The sequence below is a fragment of the Vitis riparia genome, chromosome 7, assembly GCF_004353265.1.
Source record: "Vitis riparia cultivar Riparia Gloire de Montpellier isolate 1030 chromosome 7, EGFV_Vit.rip_1.0, whole genome shotgun sequence".
Taxonomy (NCBI): Eukaryota; Viridiplantae; Streptophyta; class Magnoliopsida; order Vitales; family Vitaceae; genus Vitis; species Vitis riparia.
In genome coordinates this window covers 28478134-28503303 of record NC_048437.1, presented here as the reverse complement: position 1 = coordinate 28503303, position 25170 = coordinate 28478134, and the positions used below count along the sequence as shown (strand labels likewise).

Sequence of the window (25170 nt, the reverse complement as noted above, 5' to 3'; positions counted from 1 at the left end):
TATAGTCCACTTCAAGTTTCCAAAACGTGACTTTGGATTTGTGTTGCTAACCACTAAATTATAAATTGGCTTTCAAGGAACTAATTCTCCTAAAAAAACTTGAGAAAAAAAAAGTGAAAAAATAATAACATTAATAAATCATTTTTATATAAACTCTTAGATTATTTATTTATTATTTTTAAAATTAAATAATAATAATATATATAATTCATAATTAATTATAATTTTATTTAGTTTTCTTTCATATCTTATGTCCTAATATTAGAAATTCATTTTTAAATTTTATAAAACTTTTAGACTATCATATCTTGTTTGGTTTAGATTAACTTTTAAAAATATTACTTCTCTCAAAAATTCTAATTTAATTTATATAAAAAAAGTCATTTTGTATTGAATAAAATTTTCATAAAATTGCAATTTTAATTCCCACTTCACTTTTTAGCCTAATTTGATTAGAAATATTTTTCAAAAATAAAATAAAAACATCATAAATTCAAATCGACATGTATGATTGCTAAAATAAAATTTACAAGCAAAAAGATATTTCGGGATTTGATTTCAAAATTTTTTTAGTAAAGTTATGTTTGATTCTGGAAAAGTTTCAAAAATAATGCAAAAAAAAAGAAAATAGAAAAAAAAAATAAAGGAAAAGAAAAAAAATGAAGAAGAATAAAAAAATAAATTTAAAATTTATAAATTATTTTTATATATTATTTTGAACTTATTATATTTATTTAACTATTTTACGTCAAAATTAAATAAATTTAAAATATAATTTTTTTATTAATTTTAATTACAAGAAAATAATTTTTTTTCTTTTTTATGTGTATTTTCCGGAACCAGCTGTAGGCAAAATCATTTTTCAGATATGGCTCTAATCCCCATCAAGCTAAAACTTCGATTCCTCACCTCCCAAGAAAGCAAAAAATCATATTTATTTGTCCAAATGTAAAGCAACATCACCAACTTTGAAAACCCCATTTGTCAACAGACTCAATACGCAGCTTTACGGCATAATTTAAAGAAAAAACGGTTTTTTTATTCCCAAATCTGAACTTTTTTTGTCCATTTTCCGTCTCAGGCAATTATAGCATTTCCAGAAAAGGAAAAATCCTGAATTTTCGGTACCAACCGAGTCTCAGAGACTTTTAGTTTGGACTGGTGGATACACTTAAAATTAGTCTTTCGCGTGTGAGAATTTTTTTTTTTTTGCATACACATTTATTGTTTTTATCTGCAGATTTACGGAATCCCATTGGCGGGTTTCTGCTGAGAAGAAAACGAAGCGGGAGAGCTTGGTTCCTTTATTTTGTTTGGGGATTTTTTTTTATTTTCTATGAAGTGGGCTTTTGTCAATTTGGCGTGAATTGAAAACCCATTGAGGGATATAGAAAGAATTGAACAATCTTGTGGGTATGTATTTATTTCAATCATTTTTTTTTCTGGTCAGATAGTCTGTTTTCTAGATAATTTGCATTTTCCGTGAAATGGGTTATATTTATTTTCTCGTAGATTGAAGGGGGTTTGATGGGTTTTGGGGGAGAAACGATGAAGTTGAAGTGATTGCATCGTTAAGAAGAGCTTGTCATGGGGAGTTTCCTTGGTGGGGTTGTATTACCCTTGCTGTTTTTAACAGGTATGCAGTGATTTATTATTAATAATAATTCCTTTTTGTCGTTTTTTTTATAGAGATTTTTCTAGTCGTATTCTATACACAATAGGCTGAATGGATAAGATCATTTGAGGTGGATGAACTGAGTAAGATTATGGTAATTGCCAATGATTAGTATAAACTTTGGTGTATTTTAGGATATTTTACATGGCATATGGAAGGAGTTCGACCAGTCTAATCATTTTTTCTGTTTCTGGATATGGGATTTCTGTATGTTTCAAAGATGAGACGGTTCTAATTTTGAAGTTACAAGTTTGTGTATGATAGTTGATATTGATAATTTATTAAATGATTATTTTTTGTGTGATATTGCATTCTTGTCGATACTATGAGAAGGAATTTTATTAGTGAACCTTGATGTTTATGAGTTTATCATTTGAGTCAGTGGCTTATGCAAGACTCCACTGTGCACAGTGTGGTGTTCAACCATTAATTGACTCGCGCCTTTGAAGTATTTGACTAGACATAGATAAGTTTCAGATGTATTGGTAATTTGAGTTGAATCAGTACCTCACATTACTAGGCAGGGTCATCATGTCTCGCCTGGCACCTCAAATGTCCAGGTTTTAGAAAATATCTGTGGCCAGCTTGCTGGGATCTCAGACATCATACGAGACTCATGTTGGGCTGAGGGCACAGCTGTTTTTTAAGCTGCTTAGATTACTGACTATCATTTCAGATTATTATGGTGAATCTAAATAGTTTTCTCATATTTTTGGTGAGTCGGTGACTAAAGCAATATTTCCAATTCTTAAACCAAAATTGTGTGAAGGAAGCTCATGCATGTGGAAAGATATATTTCCCAATGTTGTGCTACATTCCCCATTACAATTCCTGCACATACCTGTGAATGGGTTGCAGCCCCAAATTACATTAGTTTGGTATGATGCAGTGACTCATAAGTTCTGTCATCTATTAGTGAGTTGGCTTTCTTAGAATTATTGGCATGTCTTTCTCAGAATTATGCTGCCTTCCATAGAGATTGCTGTTAATGTGCATGATAAACACAATTACAGTTGCTCTTTTATTCATTCAACAATGCAAACTTCACCAAGAAATGAGGGATTAATTTTTCCTGTTCTTGCAGCTGCTCTACTCAGTTGGAGTTTGATATCTCTTGTTGATTTGATTGTTTTTCTTCTCATCCAATTCACAACACCAAAAACAGGTAAGCAGCTTTGTGCTAATTTATATTTATTGATTTCAAGCGTTTGCTATCAATGCTTTTTGATGCTAGGTGCTGCTCTTTGAATTATGCCTACATATGTAATGTATAAATTGGTATTTTGGTATATAAATAGAAGGTTCTTGGTTGGATGGGGTTTGCCACATGGATAGTGAGTTGTTTTAGCTTGTGGAAAAGTAGAGCAGCTTGGGAGGAAAGTTGGGTTTGGTGAAGAGCATAGGGGTGGGAATCTCAAGACTTGATATTTCCTTGAGTGAGCTTTAAATTTCTTCCCTTGGACCTTATATAGGGGCTTGGCATGTGCTATCCAGATGGGTCAGACCTAGAACCACTTGTGGTCCTTTCCCTTTGCAAAGCTTGTGGGCCAGGAATCCACACTGATGTCTCAGTTGGGAGCAGTTGATAATCCGGCCTCCATACAACATGTACCCAGTTGGCAACAAAAAATATTGATTCTTTGCAATAATTTTTGTTGTTTTCGTCTTAGTGGTAGTTCTTCTAGGCTAATCTACTCTTAAAAATTATTTTGATATTTTTGATGTCTTATTTTTCAAAGTTCACATCACCTAGTTACCGCATGCCACATGTCCAACTTGTGACATGTGTATGTCATTATGCCTTGGCTAATTACAAGATCCCACTTGTCTTAGGATTTCACATGGATAGACTGCACCAATATGTCACTAGGTGATTCATTTCCTTTGAGCTCCAATATATAGCTACATCGCTACTTTCTCCTATGCTCATTTATGTCGTAGTGCTAAGAGATTTGTGCACATATGCCTATCTTTAAGTAAATATCTATGTATTTGGATGCAATGGAACATGGATGCTTCCCGAAGGCAGACGTCGAAAGGGTTCCTCCTATTATTCCTTTTTTTGAATGTGACACCATACTGCTATTGCAAGAAAGACAAATATTTCTTTAAAATAGTTATGACTCATTGGTCTCGTTTAACTAATTCTAGGTACCACTCCACTCCCGTTTAGGAGGCCTTAGGAGCCCCACTCGTCACTGCACCTCATGCACAGGCGGGGGGTGGCTCGCAATAGCCCTCTTTAGCAAACACCAAGGAACTATATCGAAGCAATGTGCTCCCATTACCCTGGTCCCTAGCGCGTCGAGGTGTCGTCGTTTTATTCACACAAACAACTCTTGGCAACAAATATCACCTTTGACATAATGCCCTAATAATAATATGTCTACTAGATCCAAAAGCAAGGCTAAAGGGGGTCTAATACAAACTTGATGCATCTCAATGGTGGAGTTAACCTCCCATTAGCAAGCAATTTGTGACTTATTTGAAAGTCTTGGTTAATGTCTAAACTTGGAGGCCTGTTGGGGTGAGATTGACATGCATTGAGCATGTTTCGATTGAATTAGAGAAACGGGGGACCTACATGTGTTTGTAATGTGTTGTCTCAAGAAGTTTCCATTTCATCATGGAAAAATTAATATAGGAATCATCATTTTGGTGCATTTTGAAAAGACCCTATGTCCCACCAAAAAGCAACAACAAGAAATACTTACTTGCCTAAGTTCACTTTTTGATTTCATACCACTCTCTCCAACCTCCTCTTGCTTGTCACTTTAGTATCCTCTTAAAGTATTGACACCTCATTGTCCCTTGTGGGTCACCTCCTATAATTATGAACCCGAAATCAACAAATATTTTAACTAAGATTAGGAGCTAGAAAGTGTTGAGGCTTTTCCAGTAAATTTGCAAAAGTATTTAGTGAAGAGGGACACAATAGATAGATTGGTTTGGAAAGAATCAAAAGGTGGACTGTTCTTGGTCAAAGCCTTCTACTCTCACTTAGAGTTGTCTTGGATCGACTTTTGACCATCTTATCTGAAAACTATTTGGTATTCAATGAGGGTAGGCCAAACCTTTTATGGCATTCGACATCACACCCCTCGAGCTTGTTCTAAGAGCCATCATTTGGGTGACCCATCCTTGGACTTAAAAGCGGCATTGTTGCACCCTAATAATTCCTTCCCCAACATGATGCTCCCATGACTCGAACCCATGACCCTTGGCTCTAATACCAATTCTTGGATTGAGTTTTGACCATCTCATTTGAAAACCAATTGGTGTTCAATGAGGGTAGGCCAAACCTTTTATGGAATTTGACATCACACCTTGCGGGCTTGTTCTAAGAGCTATCATTTGGGTAACCCATCCCCGGGCTTAAGAGCGATGTTGTTGCACCCCAACAAGTTGGAAAGAGAAAAATAAAAACCTTTGCTAGTAGGATTCTTTTCTTGGGAAGTAGCTTGAGGGGCAATTTTGACTCATGATTAGTTAAAAAGAAAAGGATGGACTTTGGCGAATATATGTAATCTTTGTAAAGTTGATGAGGAAACAACTAATCATGTCCTTCATTTTTCTAAAAATGAGAATCTTATGACATTTGTTATTCTCATTGTTTAAAGTTGAGTGGGTGTTACCTTCTAAAGTTAGAGAAATATGATCTAGTTGGTAAGGAACTTTTGGGAGGAAGAAGCGTATGAAAGTTCAAAGAGCTGCTCAACTCCCTTATGTTTATTTTGAACCATTTGGAAGGAAAGGAATTATGGAGCTTTTATCAATGAAGCACAAACAGATCAAGCTTTCAAAAACTCTTTCATGTCTCTTCTGACTTTAGGTTATAAGGTCTTTAGATGGAGCCTCTATGTCTATTCTAGATTTTGTTGGTTGCTTGGGCTCTTTTGATGCAAGAGAAGTTTTTTTTTTTTTTTTTCCAATCTATCAATTTGGTTTCCTTTCTGACATTAGTGCATACCACATATGCACTTCTTGCGCCCTCTTTTGATTAGGCCTTATTAATAATATTCTACTTTGCCTATAAAAAAAAAAAAGAAGAAGATATTTTAACTAATAATGTTGCATGATACTCAAATATGCAATTTTGTGGATAAAGGTATGCAATAGCTATGAGTATTTGCAATTGTACTCACTTTTATCTAGTTCCAAACTCAAGTGACCTTTGAATCAGCTGTATTAAGGACTTGAGGGGTTTCAGAAAGAACTAAATTAAGATTAGCCATAAATGGTTATGATTAAGTTCATTTTTTTGGGAAGAATTTAGGAGAGTTTTGAGAATGCCATATGTATTTCATTATTAAGTTGTCAAAGATTAAAAACTTAAGTTTGATAAGTATCTTTTGGAAATTATGACTCTTTATTATTACTATATTCTTGTGCTTCTCCTTTTTGTTTTGAATAATTATAATTTGCTTGTTTTTTTTCTTAATAACACTGACTTATCATTGGTTTTCTGTAGGTTTTCGTTTTCGAAGGCAACATCTATTATTGTGGTTTGTTGTTATCTTTTCCATACTTGTTATTCTTTCGCAAGTGACATTTCTTATTATTTGGGCGGTTGAGGGGGGTAAATGGAGTATGGAAGATGCTTGGTGGGTGAAGGTAATTGGATTCATGAGGTAGGAATTGACATTCTTTTTTTTCATCTTTTTCCTATATAACCTTGCTTCTATTAATGCTTTGTTTTATGTACATATTTGTGGTTTGCTTTTGCAGAGTCATGTCCTGGAGATTTCCCTCTGCGATTTATTTCTTGGTCATACAATTACTAGTGGTTTTTGTTGCTTTGGTGGAGATTTTTGGGAACAGATTTGGTCCTACTCCGTGGCGAGATTCATGTTGGGGCCATCTCTTTTCAGCGGTTGAACATTTAGGTCAGTCACCAATGGCTGACCTTTGGGGCACATAGCACTCATTATACAAGAAAGTCTGTTCTTATTTTGCATTTCCTTTTTCTTGTTGGAATGTTTTCTCTGACATTTCAAATTCTGAACATGATTGATGGCTTAAGTCACTTTTACTATTCTCATTTTTATCATTCTAAATTATTTATCAATTTTTTGTTTGCTTATTGTATTTCCATTTTTATGCCTAGCTCTTATTTGCTACTAAAGGGGAGTACACTAAATTGATTTTTTGCCATGTCCTGTATTTATTTGGGCAAAGATATGTTTTTTATTTTTAATCTGAAGCTGACCTGTGATCATTTCTCTGTTTTGCCACATGGAAGGTTCTCATCTGAGGGTTGCTTCTTGCTTGCTGTTTCCTGCTGTTCAGCTGGTTGTGGGAATTAGCCATCCTTCTTGGATTTCTCTACCATTTTTTATTGGTAGCTGTGTTGGTCTTGTAGATTGGTCTCTAACAAGCAATTTTCTGGGCCTTTTCAGGTGATGATTTGACTTTGTGATGGCTTATCCAATAATGTTAGAATAATATCAATTTTTAGAATTTGTTTTGATTAGCTGCTTTTTAATTTTGTGGCTTATGGTTGTCTATATGGTATTGAAGGTGGTGGAGGCCTCTTCAGCTGTATGCTGGCTTCAACATTGTCCTTCTTTATGTGTATCAGCTCCCTATAGGGCTCCCTAAGCTTTTCCAGAGAATAGCTGATTTCATTGGTCTGTACAAAATATCTGGAAAATCTGACTGGCCAGAAATATGTTCTGCTCTTTCTCTTGTAGTTTTCTACATCGTGGTATGTACTACTGGAATATTAAATTTCAATTCAGTTTCAAATTAGTGCAGAGTTGCTTGTAGAAGTGAAAATGATTGATTTTACATACTCAAGAATTAAAATTCTTTGTATGCACATCAGTTTAACCTACCTACCTTACTGGATGTAAGTTTTCTTTTGAATGCTTTGGCTTAATATGTAAAAGGAGTTGTATTATGAATCAAATCTCCTCAACAATTTTGTTTACATGTGGATGCAATTTTTGCATTTCTTTCTGTTCAAAATTTCAAAATATCTAGAGTATTTTTCTGACTTAAACTTGGCTCTCAATGAGAGTTTTGGAACTTTCAGGTGCCTTGAAAATTTTGAACTGCTTAACTGAGGCTGCAGCTTAACATTTTAAGGTCTTCATAGATCAGACCATGTGCATGACATCCATATAAAAGTCTTTATTAAACAAATGAGTTTTTATTGTTATTGAGAGTAGATAAAATAGTGAGGACAGGAAAGTGGAAAAGAGTTCTTGTACAATGTGGAGCAATTGTCCATTTAAAGGGATTCAGGGATTTTTTTTTTTGGTTTCGTAAGATTAGGTGAATTTTGTGTCATCACTCTTCTTGATTTAGGGTGAAACAATCAAGTGTGTTTTTCACTTTTGAGAAGTGCAGATGTTAGTTGATCTTTTATTGTCCGGGCTCAAGTTTGTTCATCTTGTTTTATTTTTTTGAAATTTTTTTATCAAAATGGGTTTAATTGTAAGTTGGAAAACCATTAGTCTATAACACGGCAGATTTTTAATTTTTTTTGATAGGTAAGTTTTTGTCCCCATTGGGACTTGAACCTCTGGAACCTCCCGCAAACCCTCCCCATTCCTTTACCACTTTGAGCCAGGCCTCTAGGTAGCATGGCAGATTTAATTGATATTTAGTTTTTCATGGATCCTAATCCTAGTAAAGAGTAAACTTTTTGGACCCTAATCCTGGTAAGAGCAATCTGATGAATCCTGATTGCAGCTGGATAGAATTAAATAGGAATTTCTGTGCTAAAGCAACCCATTAGCCTAAACTGAGGAATTGACCACATCATTAGGAATGCCATTAGCTTCTCATTTTTTTTTATAGGTGCCATTAACTTCTCATTAAGTATCCAAAAAAAAAAAAATCGACAATAAATTTGGCCTAAATTCTAACCAAACACATTTATTGGGCAAAATATATTATCCTTTGAAACCCCTAAACACCTTAGCCATGCATGACTTTTTCCCCCCTTCATTCTTGACCTTCAAAAAATAATATGACAAATTGGATAATTGTTATCCCCAGTGCCTTGTCTGAATTAATTGGGCTAAAAGGTTCATCTAAGGATTTTTTTTTTCTTTTAGTTTTGCATGTATGAGAAGTTTAATATCATTCAAACTAAGTCAGTTTTGACTTTGAGGAACCCAACTTATTGAGCAGCAAACTATAAAATCCAGATCCAAGTTACTTTTCAGATCTGGATGATTCACATCCAAAAATTCATATTTAACTTTCTGAAGGAAGTTGTAAATGCAATGTGTTGAAAAATGGTTCCTAATTTTGTATCCTTACTTATTTTCCCTCGATTACAGCTATCCTACATCAAATGTGATTTGGAGGAAATGGATTTCATTATGTCAACGGGGGAGAGTGACTTGACCAATCAACTTCTTCCCTCGAAGCACTCATTTTTTATTCGTGAATCAAGGTAGTTAACTCGAATATCCATTCTCTTGATCTGCATTATGCTATCTTTTTCAAGGATCTTGTTCCGAATTCATACAAAAAAAAAAAATTATCAATGTGGTTACTCTATGACAAATTTTTCCATACTTAATCCAACTTTATAACCTTTGATCTCCAGTTTGTTTAGCCTTATTCCTAACAAAAGTCGCTCATATTGTTCCTTTTTTTTAAAATAGTCTATGTTCCTTTCTTAGAAGCTACCTGATCTGAAGTAGCAACTTAATTTTAAGTGTTTATGCAATTTCAAAAATCAGGTTTGACATTTGGTAATAAATTTTCTTAAGGGCATTGCATTCAAAGTTAAAATACAACATATATTCTTGCAAGGTATGTTGCCCATGAGGCTTACTTCATTTTTTTTTTGGTAAAATTGCAGATCTGGTGTAAGGCATACCAATGTTCTATTAAGGGGATCAGTCTTTCGGACATTTAGTATCAATTTTTTCACGTATGGTTTCCCGGTACATATCCCTTAACCACACATATCATCATTTTTTTCTTTGCTTTTTTTTTTTTTTGACTTGTCTTGGTTGATGGCATCTTTCTTTAAAGTTATGTTCTAGAAGTTAGCATTAGTGGTATTTGGTAGAGATCTCAGTAGTTTGAAAAGCTTGTGAAAGTGAACCTCTAAGTCCAGTTTATGTTTGAGTAGTAGCAATTTTTTATGGTAAATAAAATTTGCTTGTAATGGGGCTCCAATGCCTCCAGTCCTCCACATCCTGATCCCAACTACTTGGTGTTTGCCGCAATAACTTGACCACACTAATGATACAATAACTCAAATGTACTTTATTTTAAAGATAAAAACTGTAAATAAATGAAGTATATGTTATGTGGCTTAGGGTACAGGTGTTGTCTAGGTGCCTGATCCTTCATATCTCAAATGTTAGAATATAAGGACTTGGTTGAAAAATGATTTTGAATGGTACTTGAATTTGACATAATAAATATAAAAAAAATCAATTGAAAGTCAATTAGAAGCAAAAAATAACATATCCTTGATTAAAAAATTTGCACTCTCCTTTTTTTTTTTTCTCTTTTATTCCTATTCTTAAAATAGAAACAATCAAAATAGTCAATATCCGAAACAAAATAGGAGTATCCATTAAGGATGTCACACAGTCACACCCACACTCTTGACATGTTGCATTGACGGGGCTATGTTGGGTGAAGTTGAAGTTCTGGTATCAAAGAATGAAGTGAAGACATTATTTTTTGATCCTTAAACTCATCTAAGGGGCACCAAACTGGGGCTTGGATTATCTTGGAATTGCCATATGAGAGTTCAAACCTGAGAATCAAGGCCTTTGGGCCATCTCTTGTAAAACCATTTCTGCTTCCAATTATTCAAATCAGTTTCAGACAATCCAAATCCTAGCGGTGTGAAGGGTTTAGGTCTGTGCCAGCCTCCTGATATGCCAATTGAAAGTCTGTCAAAATAGTAATTTTATGTATGCTTAGCACTTTCAAGCAGTTTAATCTAGATGGTTGGCAGGGTGGTTTTGGTTTGTCCACTATTAAGTGGGTTCAGCATTAGGTTTTCCTCAACAAAGGAGATGTTTTGGGTTTGGCAGTTCCTAAGCTTGCCACCATCTAACCCATTTCCGGCTATTCTTGCAGACAGAAAATTATATTGAGCTGTCATTTTGTGCTTTATGGTGATCATTCCTTAATTTTCTATCATATTCTGTTGACATGGATGGTCCTGTTTAATTCTTCCTTGAGATTTGTTATTTGATAAGTTTTAACTCTAATCAGTTTTCTTTGGCATGTGAGTCTATCATTATCTTTGGCTTATATGTAAAACTTTCAGTGGTGAACTTGCCAGGTTTCCTTGTTTGCCCTTTCTTTTTGGAGTTTTCATTTCACAAGTGTATGTGCATTTGGATTACTCGCATATGTCGGCTATGTTGTGTATGCCTTCCCTTCCTTGTTCCATCTGCATCGGCTAAATGGACTGCTGCTTGTCTTTATTCTCTTGTGGGCTGTTAGCACGTATATTTTCAATGTGGCATTTGCATTCCTGGACCTGCAACTTGGGAAGGTAGTCTTTCATTTCAGGAAAAGTTTTCCATTTATTACCAAAGTCTTGGTAGATTTATTAGATAATTCTTGGTACATTTGCCTGCAGGACATGGAGATTTGGGAGATGGTTGGGCTGTGGCATTATCCTATACCTGGTTTCTTTCTGCTTGCACAGTTTGGTCTTGGAATTCTGGTTGCTGTGGGTAATCTTGTTAACAACACTGTTTTCCTCCACTTATCTGATGAGGATGGGCAATCTTCAAATGAGAACTCTACTGTAGAAGGTAGAGACACTATATTCTAACCTTGATTATTTGGTAATCCAGTTTATTCTTCCTTTTTTTTGTTCTAGATTTAGCTTAAAAATAGTTACTTGGCCCACTTAAATTATTTGCTGTGTCTACCTGTTTTTGTCAGTTTGTTTGCTTCATATCATACTTAACGTGTTATTCCAATCAATTGGATGGGCTGGATGGTCCTTTTTCCCATCCAATCACTCTGTCAAAATCATTGACTCCTCACCATCCCAACTAATGCTTACTTTGACCTTTGTCTGGTCTGTTAGTACCTTTTGCTTGAGTATATGGTCCTTATTTCCAACAGACTGTCTTTAGTTTCTTGCTTTGTGTTTTAAATCACTCCTGGATGGAGTTTTTAGTTTCTCTGTTAAATCACAGATTGTTTTGTTTCTTCTCATCATTGCAACCCACAATTGTGTTTGAATTCCCATGGTCCTTTTCAATGCTTTGACCTCAACATTTTCTAAGTAGCTTCAAGTGAGATCAGTTTTCATTTATGTGTGATGCTTAAATCATTGTGGAAGTGCATTGCTCTTACTTCTCTCTTTCTGGTAAATTGATCATTTGCCTTCTTCATTCATATGTGATGCTCAAATCATTGTGGAAGTGCATTGCTTTTACTTCTTTTTTTGTAGTAAATTGACCATGTTCCTTTTTCCTTTAATGGCCAATTTTTCTTGGTTCTTACTTCCTAAAAGAGGCAGTCTATGTCTTCAGATCTAATCCTCTTTCCATCTTCTGCTACACTGAATAGCCTACCTGGCTATTTTGCCTCTTCTCACTCCTCTTCTGCTTGGGGATTTATTTTATTTTCTGAGTTTTCATCCTGAAAGAGGCATTTATTTTCTTCAGATTTTGTTTTATTATACTCTTTCATTTGTTCCAATTTCGTTATTTTGCTTTCAACCATGTGATCATGTCCCCATTTTTTTTAATTGTAGTGAACGAAGAGACCAAGGTATTGATTGTTGCTACAATTGCATGGGGCCTGCGTAAAAGCTCTCGTGCTATCATGCTGGCGCTTATATTCCTCATTGCCATGAAACCGGGTTTCATCCATGCTGTATATAGTATGTTTTAATTAAGCCTATTTTTTGTCTGCTTTTTTCCCCCTAGAGAACAATATATATCAAGTTAACTCTTTGGAAGCTCAATGCCTTTGCCCATCAATTGAATAATATGTACAAACTCAATGGCTTGCTAATGATTTTACATGATTCTATAGCAGTGTACTTATTGGTTCCCTTTTCTGACCTTTGCTTCAGTGGTATTCTTCTTGATATATCTTTTGAGCCACAACATCAGCAGGAAGACATGTCAATCCCTGATTCTCCTATGTGAGGTTCATTTTGCACTGTTGTACATTCTTCAGCTTAATCTTATCTCCAGAACGTTGGAGGAAAAAGGCTCTATTAGTATGGAAATTCTATCGCAGATAGGTATATGTTTATGTTTAATTGATTTACTGTACATTGTTGCCTCAAAGGGTTGTGGACCTGTGATTTTAATATCTTTTCTCATGCAAATGCTAAGTTTCTTTGTATATATTTCTCCTTTGGTTTGATTGTTTTTTCTTTTTTTCTTTTTTGGTGGGGTTCAGAGTTTGATTATATCATTTCACGTGAACTGATGTAGGTCTCCTTGAGCACGACCATTCCTGGGATTCATTAGAAATAGCTATGCTTGCATGCTGCTGTGCAGTTCATAAGCATGGTTTTGATGTGCTGTTTTCGTTCTCAGCAATGGTGCAGCACACCCCAAACCCTCCGATTGGATTCAGCATCTTGAAAGCTGGTTTGAATAAATCAGTTCTATTGTCAATTTACAGCTCTTCAACTACCAGAGACTGCAATGATAATCGTTCTCATGGTATATGTTTATGCTTGCCTAATGTATTTTGCAATGACTGTCTGTTTTGGTCTCTGAGACTAGCAAAAGAAAACGGAAGAAGGTCCAAAATGATTTCCTAATTCTTTAGAATTATGATGATGTTATGATATGATCTTTGGGTAAGGCATTACACATTGTCAAATTAACGAGTGGACCATGATACCTGTGCAAAATAGGGGACTAAGGAATCAGGTTGGCAGTTGATTGGATTCCCTGTTGAATTTTCAAGCAGTCTTTTCAATGGTGTGCTTTGGGCTTGCATTGGAGCATGCTTCAGCACAATCTGCTCCCAAAATGTGTCGAGGTGTAAAAAAAAGAAGGCAAGACTTCCCAAAGGCATATGCTGTAGGGGTCTGGGCATTAGTGAGGACGCTTCTGGTTGCCTTTCACTCTCCGATGTGTGAGGCTAAGCTTCTAAGATTTGAGGGGGAAAAAATCTACTATAGAAAAGGTTGAGATTTGAGGGAAAAAAACAACATTTAAATCTGATTGTTGCTCCTCCTTGTCTCTCAGGGGCACTTCTCATCAGCATTCCAACCCTGGGTCAGCGGCATTGTCTCTCTTAACCACCCTTCTTTTCTCAATTTTCATAGTCAGATTTTAGATTTTTATTTATTTGGGTTTTTAAGTCCCACCTCTTCTCAACCCGCTCACATTATTCCTCTTCTCATGTACACAACTGAGTCCACCTTTTAGAGTTTTTTTAAAGGTTTTACTTATTTATTTTGTTTGTTTTTATTCAGATTATTTATTTATATCTCTCTCTTGCTAAACTATTTATGCAATTTTTTCAACTCTACCAATTTCTTTGTTTTTCATGTATTATGCAATTTAATTATTCCTTCTTTTTTTAACATAACAAAATATTTACAAAAAATCAATTATTATTTTCTTTTGCATGTATCAAAAAGTTTATGCAATCTTTTTTTTTTTTTTTTTTTCATGTAGCAAAAAGTTTATGTAATTCCATTTTTTTTGTGACTTAAATTGACCTTTTATGAAGTTTAATATTTTTTTATTTCTATACACTTTAATCCTTTTTAAATATTTATTACTTATGGAAATTTGAGTTGCAAAAGGCCTACACCTTGCCACAAAGGCACTAAAACGCCTTAAAACGCCTTGCCTTACACTTTCACTTCTGAAAACTTTGTTTTGAAGTAACCCATTTGGATGAAGAACTAATAGGTATATTGCATTCACTGGGATGGAAAAAAAGTTGTGCATGATCAGAGAAATTTCATTTTCTTCATATAGCAAACTGGAAAATGTCTGGTTTGTTTTACTTTCTAGTAGGAGGGTTAATAGGGTGTTCTAGTGATGCCCGTTGCATGTAATCTATGTATATTGACTACTGTGTTTACAAATATACTGCTGTTATTTTTATTTGCTTCCACTATGGTTATTATCATTTACTCATTGTTTGTTTATCTATTTTCAGAGAGAAGGATAGCATCATTTCTCAGTGCAATAGGGCAGCAGTTTCTATCTATGTATCGATCCTGTGGAACGTATATAGCTTTTATGACAATTCTTCTCGCAGTATACCTGGTGACACCTAATTATATATCATTTGGGTACATTTTCCTTCTCCTTGTTTGGATCATTGGAAGACAACTTGTTGAGAAGACAAAAAGACGTTTATGGTTTCCATTAAAAGTGTATTCACTTCTGGTGTTTATATTCATATATAGCTTGAGCATTTGCTCCAAATTCGAGATGTGGTTGTCTAGAGTTATAGATCTTTATCCTAATTTGGGTTATAACCCAGAAGCTTCATTGTTGAAAAATGTTTGGGAATCTCTAGCAATTGTGATTGTGATGCAACTTTATAGTTATGAGAGGAGGCAGAGTAAGTATAACAGATTAGATGCTCCCCATCCTGTGCAATCTGGAATACTTGGGTTTATTAGACGGCTTCTGATTTGGCACAGCCAGAAGATCTTGTTTGTTGCAGTATTCTATGCATCTTTATCTCCAGTTAGTGCCTTTGGTTTTGTGTATCTTCTCGGTCTAGTCATATGTTCAACTTTACCTAAAGTTTCTCAGATCCCATCAAAATTGTTCTTAGTCTACACTGGATTTTTAGTGATGACTGAGTATCTGTTTCAGATGTGGGGTAAACAGGCTGAGATGTTTCCTGGCCAAAAGCACTCTGATTTGTCCCTTTTTTTGGGCTTCTCTGTATTTAAGCCTGGGTTTTCTGGAATAGAGTCAGGTTTGAGGGGGAAAGTACTGGTGATCGCTGCATGTACCCTTCAATACAATGTTTTTCATTGGTTGGACAAGATGCCAAGTACTCTTCTAAGTATGGGGAAATGGGAAGAGCCTTGCCCACTGTTTATCTCAGAAGAAGAGACCCTGCCTGTTGTTTCGGTTTCTAGTGAGGTGAGTAAGCCATCATCAGATTCCAGCTCTCTGTCTGTAAAAAAGAGGGGGGTGACAAGCTATTCATGGCCATCCTTTAACTTTGGTCTGTCTCAAGAATCTCATCCAGTGCCTTCTGAAACGGCTGAATCTGGAGGTAGTGGCTCTAGAAAGTTTTCATTTGAGAATATCTGGGGAAGCACTAAGGAGAGTCATAAGTGGAACAAGAAGCGGATTCTTGCCTTGAAGAAGGAGAGATTTGAAACACAGAAGACTACATTGAAAATATATTTCAAGTTTTGGGTGGAGAATATGTTCAATCTGTTTGGCCTCGAGATAAACATGATTGCATTGCTTCTTGCCAGTTTTGCTTTGTCAAATGCTATTTCTATGCTATATATTGCAGCTCTAGCTGCTTGTGTTCTTCTGAATCGGCATATTATATGGAAGTTATGGCCCGTATTTATCTTCTTGTTTGCTTCCATTCTCATCCTTGAGTACTTAGCCCTCTGGAAGAATATGGTTTCTTTGAGTCCAGACAACCCAAGTGATACTAATTTTCATTGCCATGACTGCTGGAGAAGCTCTGATTTATATTTCCATTATTGCAGAAACTGTTGGCTGGGTATTACTCTCTTAGCAAGTTTGCTTAATTATCTATGCCATTCTGTTTCTTTAAAATGCTCTAAGAATTAGGAAATCAGTAAACTGTTTTTTTTTTTCCATACTAGGCATTACATTGTCTGAAAGAATTCTAGTATAGCTCTCTGATTTAAATCTTTGAAGTAGTTTTAGGAGCCCCATGGAGGGGCTTTCTACTGCCATTCTATAGGTATTGCATTGATTCCTTCAATTTGACCTAATGCTCTAACAACTAGGGAGTACCTGGCGAAGTCCAAGTTGCTTTGGAAAAATTGTTTATAGTCTTATTCTCCTTTCCCATCAGAGCACAACTCCTTATCTGTTAATCTGAAATTTTTGTACCATTTTTGCTGTAGGACTGGTTGTTGATGATCCTCGAACGCTTATCAGCTATTATATAGTCTTCATGCTTGCATGTTTCAAACTTCGTGCTGATCACTCGTCCAGTTTCTCAGGGCCATTTACATATCATCAAATGATGTCTCAACGTAAGAATATATTTGTTTGGAGAGATCTTTCATTTGAAACTAAAAGCATGTGGACTTTCCTTGACTACCTGAGGCTTTACTGTTATTGCCATCTTTTGGATCTTGTGCTGGCTTTGATTTTGATTACTGGAACCCTCGAGTATGACATTCTGCACCTTGGGTACCTATGTTTTGCTCTGATTTTCTTTCGGATGAGACTCAAAATACTAAAGAAGAAGAATGAAATTTTCAAGTTCTTGCGCATATACAACTTCTCAATCATTGTTCTTTCTCTTGCCTATCAATCTCCTTTTGTGGGGGATTCCAGTGCTGGGAGGCATAAAACAATAGATTACATATATGAGGTGATTGGATTTTACAAATATGATTATGGGTTTAGGATTACTTCAAGATCTTCACTGGTTGAGATTATCATATTTATGCTGGTATCCCTGCAGTCATATATGTTTTCCTCCCATGACTTCGATAACGTGTCACGGTATCTTGAAGCAGAGCAAATAGGTGCCATTGTACATGAGCAAGAGAAAAAAAGTGCATGGAAAACTGCACAGTTAAAGCATATTCGGGAAGCTGAGGAGAGCAAACGCCAGCGTAACTTGCAAGTAGAGAAAATTAAATCTGAGATGCTCAACCTACAAACCCAGCTTCATAGCATGAGCTCTAATACAAATTTTGATGAAGCTTCTCATTGTATTGAAGGTTTAAGGAGGAGAAGTACTTCTCTTAATTCAAATAGGGACACTGGGGCCCCTGATAAAGGGGAAGGCATTCTTAGGAAACAAGAGCAGAGTTTCTGTACAGACTTGATATTCCCTTCTGACTTGCATGATTTTCCTGCTACGGAGAGTCCATCTGCGATCAAGAATACAGAGCATCCAATGGAATATTCTCTTTCTGAGATCACTGAGCTTGGCGAGGATTCTGCTGATGGAGCCTTAGTTGACTCAGAAAAAAGAGAGGAAGTTAAAAGTCAAGTAAAGGAAAGCCCGTTAATTTCTGCAGTGCAGCTGATAGGTGATGGTGTTTCCCAGGTGCAATCCATTGGAAATCAGGCAGTTACCAACCTGGTGAGCTTCTTGAACATAGAGCACGAAGATTCAGATTCAAATGAACAATATTCTTCTGAGAATGGGATACATGACACGATTGAGGGTCAAAATTTGAGGCACACATGTTTGAACCATTCATCTTCTTTTCAGTCTGATAAGAGCAGAACCACATCCGATGCTGCCAGTCTGCAGATTGGAAGGATCTTCCGTTACATATGGTCCCAGATGCGATCCAATAATGATGTTGTGTGTTATTGTTGCTTTGTTCTCGTCTTTCTTTGGAACTTTAGTTTGCTCTCTATGGCCTACCTTGCAGCCCTCTTCTTGTATGCTCTCTGTGTGAATAACGGCCCAAGTTATATGTTCTGGGTTATTATGCTTATCTACACAGAAGTATATATTTCGGTTCAGTACCTTTATCAAATTATCATTCAACACTCTGGGTTGAGCATCCAATCAAGCATACTTCATGAGCTAGGGTTTCCTGGGCATAAAATTATGTCATCTTTTGTTATCAGCTCATTGCCTCTTTTCTTAGTCTACTTATGTACCCTCATACAGAGCTTTATAACTGCAAAGGATGGTGAGTGGATGTCCTTTACAGAATTCAATTTTTTTAAGAGGAGAATTCTCCATAGGAGAGAGGTGTTTGTGACTTCCAGCTGGAGTGAGAGAGCACAGAAGCTGCTTCAACCAATAATGAATGTGATGAATATGATAATTAGGGGCTTCTCTAGGTACTGGAAATCACTAACACAAGGAGCAGAATCTCCTCCCTACTTTGTTCAGTTGTCTATGGATGTCCACTTGTGGCCAGAAGATGGGATTCAGCCAGAGAAGATCGAGTCTGGAATAAATCAATTGCTTAAGATGGTTCATGATAAAAGATGCAATGGAAAAAACCCTAATCTTTGCCCGTCTGCTAGTAGGGTTCGCGTTCAAAGCATTGAAAGAAGCCAAGAAAACCCAAGTCTGGCCTTGGCTGTTTTTGAGGTGGTATATGCCTCCCCTTTGACAGAATGTACACCAACAGAATGGTACAAGTCTCTGACTCCTGCAGCTGATGTAGCAAAGGAGATTCGTGAAGCACAGCATGCAGGGTTTGTAGAAGAAATTGGATTCCCATACCCTGTACTTTCCATAATTGGGGGAGGCAAAAGAGAAATTGATCTGTATGCCTATATATTTGGTGCAGACTTGACTGTTTTCTTCTTAGTCGCCATGTTCTATCAATCTGTGATTAAAAATAAAAGTGAATTTCTAGATGTGTATCAGCTTGAAGATCAATTCCCAAAAGAGTTTGTATTTATCCTAATGGTAAGACTGCTTCTTCTGTTTCTTTTATTATTTTTTAACATTTTAAATATTGAAAATTAAATATTAAGTTCAATGAGAGGCGCTGGTGGAGTCAGAAATGTAAGGCGGGGGGGTGCAAAATAGAAAAAAATTGTTTCAAGGGGGGCAATGTGTCTTCAAGGTGCAAATTTCGTTCAATGGTTAAACCTTTTTTACCTTTAAATTTGGCTTAGTGGCTTAATGACTTAGTGGAAATTTGGTTTTTCAGGGGGCGCACTTGTCCCCCCGGGCATATGCTGGCTCCACCAGTGATGAGAGGACTAAGGACCATTTTCAGCCAACTTTATAAGTAAACTATTTTCCTGGGGAATGTTGCATGAGGACTAAGAGTTTTTTATAATTTGTAAAAGGTGACGAATACTATAAATATTTGATGAATGATATTAAGTAAAATGGAGACCCCTTTGAATCATTGGCTCAATTGAGGCAAGTTAGTGGAATAGTCAGTTCCTTGTGATTTGTTTGGGTTACTATTGCTGGGATATGCCTTGAAGGATTGTCACCCCTTCTTCTCCTGCATTAAATTCTCTTTTTTAATAATTAACTCTTTCTTGATTAAATGGGTTGAAGGCTATGACATTTTATTTGATTTCCTAACTGGAGTAAATGCTTTCTTTGTGCAGATTATCTTTTTCTTGATTGTGCTTGATCGCGTAATTTACCTTTGGTCATTTGCCATGGGAAAAGTGATATTCTACTTTTTCAACCTCATCCTCTTTACATATTCAGTTACAGAGTATGCTTGGCACATGGAGCCTTCTCATTGGCATGCAGGAGGATTAGCACTTCGTGCAATATATTTTACAAAGGCAGTTTCACTGGCACTCCAGGCTATACAGATCCGATATGGGATTCCTCATAAAAGCACTTTGTGTCGGCAATTTTTGACAAGCAAAATTTCAAGAGTTAATTATTTTGGTTACCGACTTTATCGTGCTCTGCCATTTCTTTATGAATTGCGATGTGTACTTGACTGGTCGTGCACAACCACATCTTTGACCATGTATGACTGGCTGAAGGTAAGTTATTGTAATATTCATCCATAGCATCACTGAAAGACTCACCTTACTTGAAACCTCTGACACTATTGAATTATGCCACTGGTGTCATTACATTGAGAACACCACAATTAACAAAGACAGTTGTCGGCAATGGCATCATTATTGTGCGAGAAAAAAAAATTATAAATAGAAAATTAGAGTGTCAATTTCTATTTGGCATGACAAATGAATTGCCAAAGGCTGACGATACGAGTTTCCTTTGTTGATTTCTCATATTCATAAAGCTGCAGCCTTAGCATCATATAACTTTTTATGTGATCATAGTTGCTTTACAACAGCTCATAACATGATACTTAAAATTAATTTTGTGACTATTTGTCTTTAATTGGTGAACAGTTTTGATTTTACGATAAATAATCAGCTGTTTTATCTGAGGATATTGGCTTAGCAATAGCAATTTGATTCGATAATTGCATGCTTATCTATGATAATAACAATTTCAGCTGGAGGACATACATGCAAGCTTGTTCCTTGTCAAATGTGATACAGTGTTGAATAGAGCTTCTCACAAACAGGGAGAGAAGCAAACAAAAATGACCAAATTTTGCAACGGAATATGTCTATTCTTCGTACTAATCTGTGTTATCTGGGCTCCAATGCTGGTAAGTGACTTGGGAAAAATAAAGTTATGATTTTCTTTTCATTTTTTCTTCTTCTTGTGTGGAAAAAGAAGCTACTGATTGATTTGTATTCTTAAGGGAAAGAAAAAGAAAAGGAAAGAAAAAATAAAACCTAGGAGTCTAGGACCACAAAAATTTTTGGATTCAGCAAGGGAGTGGACCATTTTAAATTTAATGGTCCCGAAAATTTGTTTTTATCTTACGTTTAAAGGGAGTTGTGTGATTCTTCATTTAAATAATGGTTAAATTTATAGGCTTACTTGGTGGTTGCCAGCAATGAATATTAGATAATGAAACCTTCTATACAAGCAAGATACATTTGGTTTGGATGAAATTCTGAGTGAGCTAACTAATATTTCAATTTCTTGGCTTGAACAAATGTTCCATGGCAAGTGAAATTGTGCCTTGCTTCATTACCTCTCAAGAACCCTTCTTAAGCCTTTTTTTTTTTTTTTTTAAGTAAAAGTTATGCATATTTATCAGATCACCTAACATTATCATGCACAATTTGTTTCCGATCAAAACCAAAAAAGAAAAATTAAAAAAGAAAAAGAAAAAAAGGAAGGGCCAATCTCTATAGGACACGACGAAAACAAAAATCCAACAAATTTGATATACAGGTTACCATGCCCAATTGACCTAGGTTTCCTGAAGTCCAGCATCAAACATTAATATTGAGTTTTGACTTAATCTTGAAGGGAGATTTCCAAGATTGAATCAGAAAACTGCACTGGGGTGAAGAAGGGGCAATTGACCTCCAGCCTCTTGAGAATAAGAAACACTCAAACTCTCCTAGAAATTTTAAGCCACGCCGAACCAGGCCACATTTAAGTGTAGTATCAGGCTCCTGTATTAGCTAATGCTTTTTCATAATTGTAACTCTAGCTAGTGGTAGATCCTAGGGTTATGTGTGAGTGTGAGAGAATGCTTACTTTAGGCTGCTGATTTGTGAAGCCAGGCCAATGAGCAAGACCTGAAACAACTTATTTTTCTCCTGACTTCAGTCTAAGTCGAAAATAGTTTCACTGAGCAGGACTATGTTTTGCCCAAAGAAAGTCTATTCCCAAGTAGATGACTTTATTTGAATGAGTTACCATCAAGGAATCATATTGAACCCATTTACAATTGAGTATGCAGTTGGCAGTTATTCTGCCCATTCTTAAAAATGTATGAAGTTAGCTATGCTACTGACAGTGACCAACATTGTTAATACTACTGTCCCAATGTTCTTATTGTTTTTGTTTGAAAACCTGAGGCTCCACCATGAGGTTAGAAGTAAATATACTTCATTATGATTTTCATCTAAATAGAGAAGGCAACAGTTGGTGTATTTCAATTGGGTACTAATGATTCTTTTTTGGGGGGTGGGTGTTGGTTTCCTCAGATTTACAGCAGTGGTAACCCAACAAATGTTGCAAACCTCATCAAAGATTGCAGTGTTCAGGTTGATATTAAGACGGGGGCTGGAAGGTTAACCTTATACCAAACCACTCTATGTGAAAAAATCCCATGGGATATGCTTGATGGTGGTGCTGATCTTGACCCCAAAGGTTATTTGGATGCATTTGAGAAGAGTGATGTCCAATTAATATGCTGTCAAGCTGAGGCAAGTAGTTTGTGGCTTATTCCCCATGTGGTTCAGAACAGATTCATTCAATCCCTTGACTGGGATATGGGAATGGATATTACTTTTACTTGGCTGCTTACCCGAGGTAGGCCAAAAGGCAAGGAAGTTGTGAAATATGATACAGATGTTGATCATTTGAATCTTCCAAAACAATCAGATGTCCAGGAAGTTCTCAATGGTACTGCCAACAGCTTCCGGATAAACAATGTTTATTCGAGATACTTTCGAGTTACTGGTTCTGGTGATGTCAGACCTTTAGGACAAGAGGTATGCTTATCTGAGTAACATTCTGCATCATGCATAAAGTAGCTCTCTCTCTCTCTCAACTGAACTTATTCTAATTTTTATGTATTAGCTTTTGGCTTGTTATTGACACCATTTTAACAGTTAACAAAAATGTCTTTAGATGTCATTCTTAGAAAAGAATGGCCATTGTTGAGGTTGTTTACCAGTATAACAACTGGTATCAGTTTCTTTTTTAACCACTGAAACCTTTCTAATGACTTCATTTTGTTTAAATTAAATCTTAACCCTTATGAGCTATTGAATATTTTATCTGGGAAAGGAGCTTAAACTAATGGTAGCTATTGGCTATTGCATCTACTATAATGATCGTACATAATGTTATAGTAGACCGCAAAGCTGTTATTTCATAAAGAGCCTCCAAACTATTTCAAAATAAAGATGGTACTTTAAATACGAATACTTTACAGGCAAATGCAGTCAGTGCTGATCTTGTTCTAAATCGTGGGAATTTTGAATGGTGGTCCTTCCACGATACTAATCCTTCGAATCTAAGTGGATGTGGAGGGTTGACAGGACCCATGGCCATCATTGCATCTGAGGAAACCCCTCCACGTAAGTTTAAAAAACATCGCTACTGCAGATGTCGATAAAATGTTGTAATTTTCCTTGTTATTGTATTATTAATCCTCCAATTTTACAGAGGGTATTCTTGGTGACACTCTTAGCAAGTTCAGCATCTGGGGTCTCTACATTACCTTTGTGCTTGCAGTTGGCCGGTTTATCAGACTGCAGTGCTCTGACTTAAGAATGAGAATCCCCTTTGAGAACCTTCCTTCTTGCGACAGGTAATACAAATCTTTGTTGCAAACCCCATATCCCCATGTGCTTATTTGCAAATACAAGGATGCCTATGGCAAAATGTGTTGCTGAAAATTGTTTTCTTTCCGAATTTTGTTGGGTTGAGAACAAACCAAAAAGGGAGAAAAATAGATGAACTCGATTTGCAGGCTTCCATTTGTGGCTGTGAACAGCATTATGATATGCATTTACACAACAACCTTGCTTTATCGTCACATTCAAACTAAACCCACTTCATAAATATTCAATTTGTGCTTGAGATAACTGATAACTTTCCCCAACTTGTTCATTACGATGTAGGTTGATAGCCATCTGTGAGGATATATATGCTGCAAGGTCAGAGGGTGAGCTTGGAGTGGAGGAGATTCTCTACTGGACTCTGGTGAAGATCTACAGGTCTCCACACATGCTGCTCGAATACACAAAGGTCGACTAGGTTCTGGAGTTGAATCTTACCTCTAGTCCCCAACAAGTTTCAAAGACTGAATGCTGAATTAGGCATGACTAACACCCGCTTACAGAACAATAGTAACCAACAGTGATTGCTATTCTTTTACCCAGCTCTAAAATGCTCTCCCATTGCTTCTCAGTCTCTCAGAAGGATCTACCAGTTTCGATGCTAGACTCCATATGTATGTAGGGATGTCTTGCTTTGTTTTGAAACGTTGGGGTATTCTGGCTTCTTGTACGGACAACAAAAAGATTGAATATGAGAGAACATTTCTTTTGCTAATCTTTGTATATGATCAAGTAACTGTTCATTTGTCCTTCACTTTTCACTTTGTGAACTTAATTGATAAGAACAGAACAAAGAAGAGACGTGGAATGAATTTAATTGTAGTAAGCATAATGAATATATTTTTGGCCTTGCTAGCATTAATGGGTTGCAACTACAGCTTCAGGTCACAGTTTTGTCAATTAACCAGCAAACCATTACATCCAGATAATCAAGAAGGCTGAGCCTGAGATTGCATATTGAACCTTTTTTTTCCATTTAATCTCTGAAAATATTTTAGAGAATCATAGAGCTTGTTTGGCAACATTATCGAAATTAGTTTTCAATTGTTTTCAGGAACACAATTTTGTTTTGGGAACTCAAATATGAAAAGTAGTGATGTCAGCTTATTCTTTATAAAGGTATTATCTACTTACATATAATGGAAAAGTTTTAAAAATATTATCCTTGTTTTCAATCCATACCTGAAAATGCTTTAAATTTGTCCTAAACAACCTATTTTTAAACACATTCCAAAGTTTGCAAGGTGTTTTAAAGAAAAAAAAGAAAAAAAAACAACCAAAAATGGTTTTGAGGAGGAATTTCCAAAGAGACATAGGCCTATTTGTTAACTTTTCTAAAAAATAGAAAACAAAAATAGCTTTCTATTTTTGAGAAGAAAAAATAGGAAATTTGATAATTAAAAAATAGAAAGTAGTTTTCTATTCTTAAAAGAAAAATGCTTTCTCAAGATGCTTTTACTTTTTTTTAGGGTTGTTTTAAAATAAAATTATACAAATACG

At 35.8% G+C, this 25170-nt stretch overlaps 1 protein-coding gene across 4 annotated transcripts; it reads left to right on the top strand.

Moving 5' to 3' along the window:
* The first annotated feature begins 887 nt into the window (after positions 1-887).
* Positions 888-24508, top strand: LOC117917468 (piezo-type mechanosensitive ion channel homolog). 4 transcript variants are annotated; one of them, XM_034833757.1, is made up of 23 exons: positions 888-1124; positions 1241-1413; positions 1513-1636; positions 2760-2840; positions 6147-6306; positions 6404-6561; positions 6918-7074; positions 7196-7382; positions 8971-9086; positions 9501-9585; positions 10953-11168; positions 11256-11433; positions 12390-12518; positions 12714-12887; positions 13084-13317; positions 14780-16330; positions 16704-19201; positions 19864-20259; positions 20745-20903; positions 22306-22815; positions 23262-23406; positions 23495-23639; positions 23953-24508. In XM_034833757.1, the coding sequence occupies exons 3-23, from the start codon at positions 1588-1590 to the stop codon at positions 24086-24088; spliced, it is 7464 nt and encodes a 2487-aa protein (XP_034689648.1). In that variant the 5' UTR covers positions 888-1124; positions 1241-1413; positions 1513-1587; the 3' UTR covers positions 24089-24508. The 4 variants fall into 4 exon arrangements, with proteins under 4 accessions (XP_034689648.1, XP_034689647.1, XP_034689649.1 ...); XM_034833756.1 differs by having other exon boundaries at positions 888-1161; XM_034833758.1 differs by lacking the exon at positions 13084-13317 and having other exon boundaries at positions 888-1413.
* Positions 24509-25170: the final 662 nt, after the last annotated feature.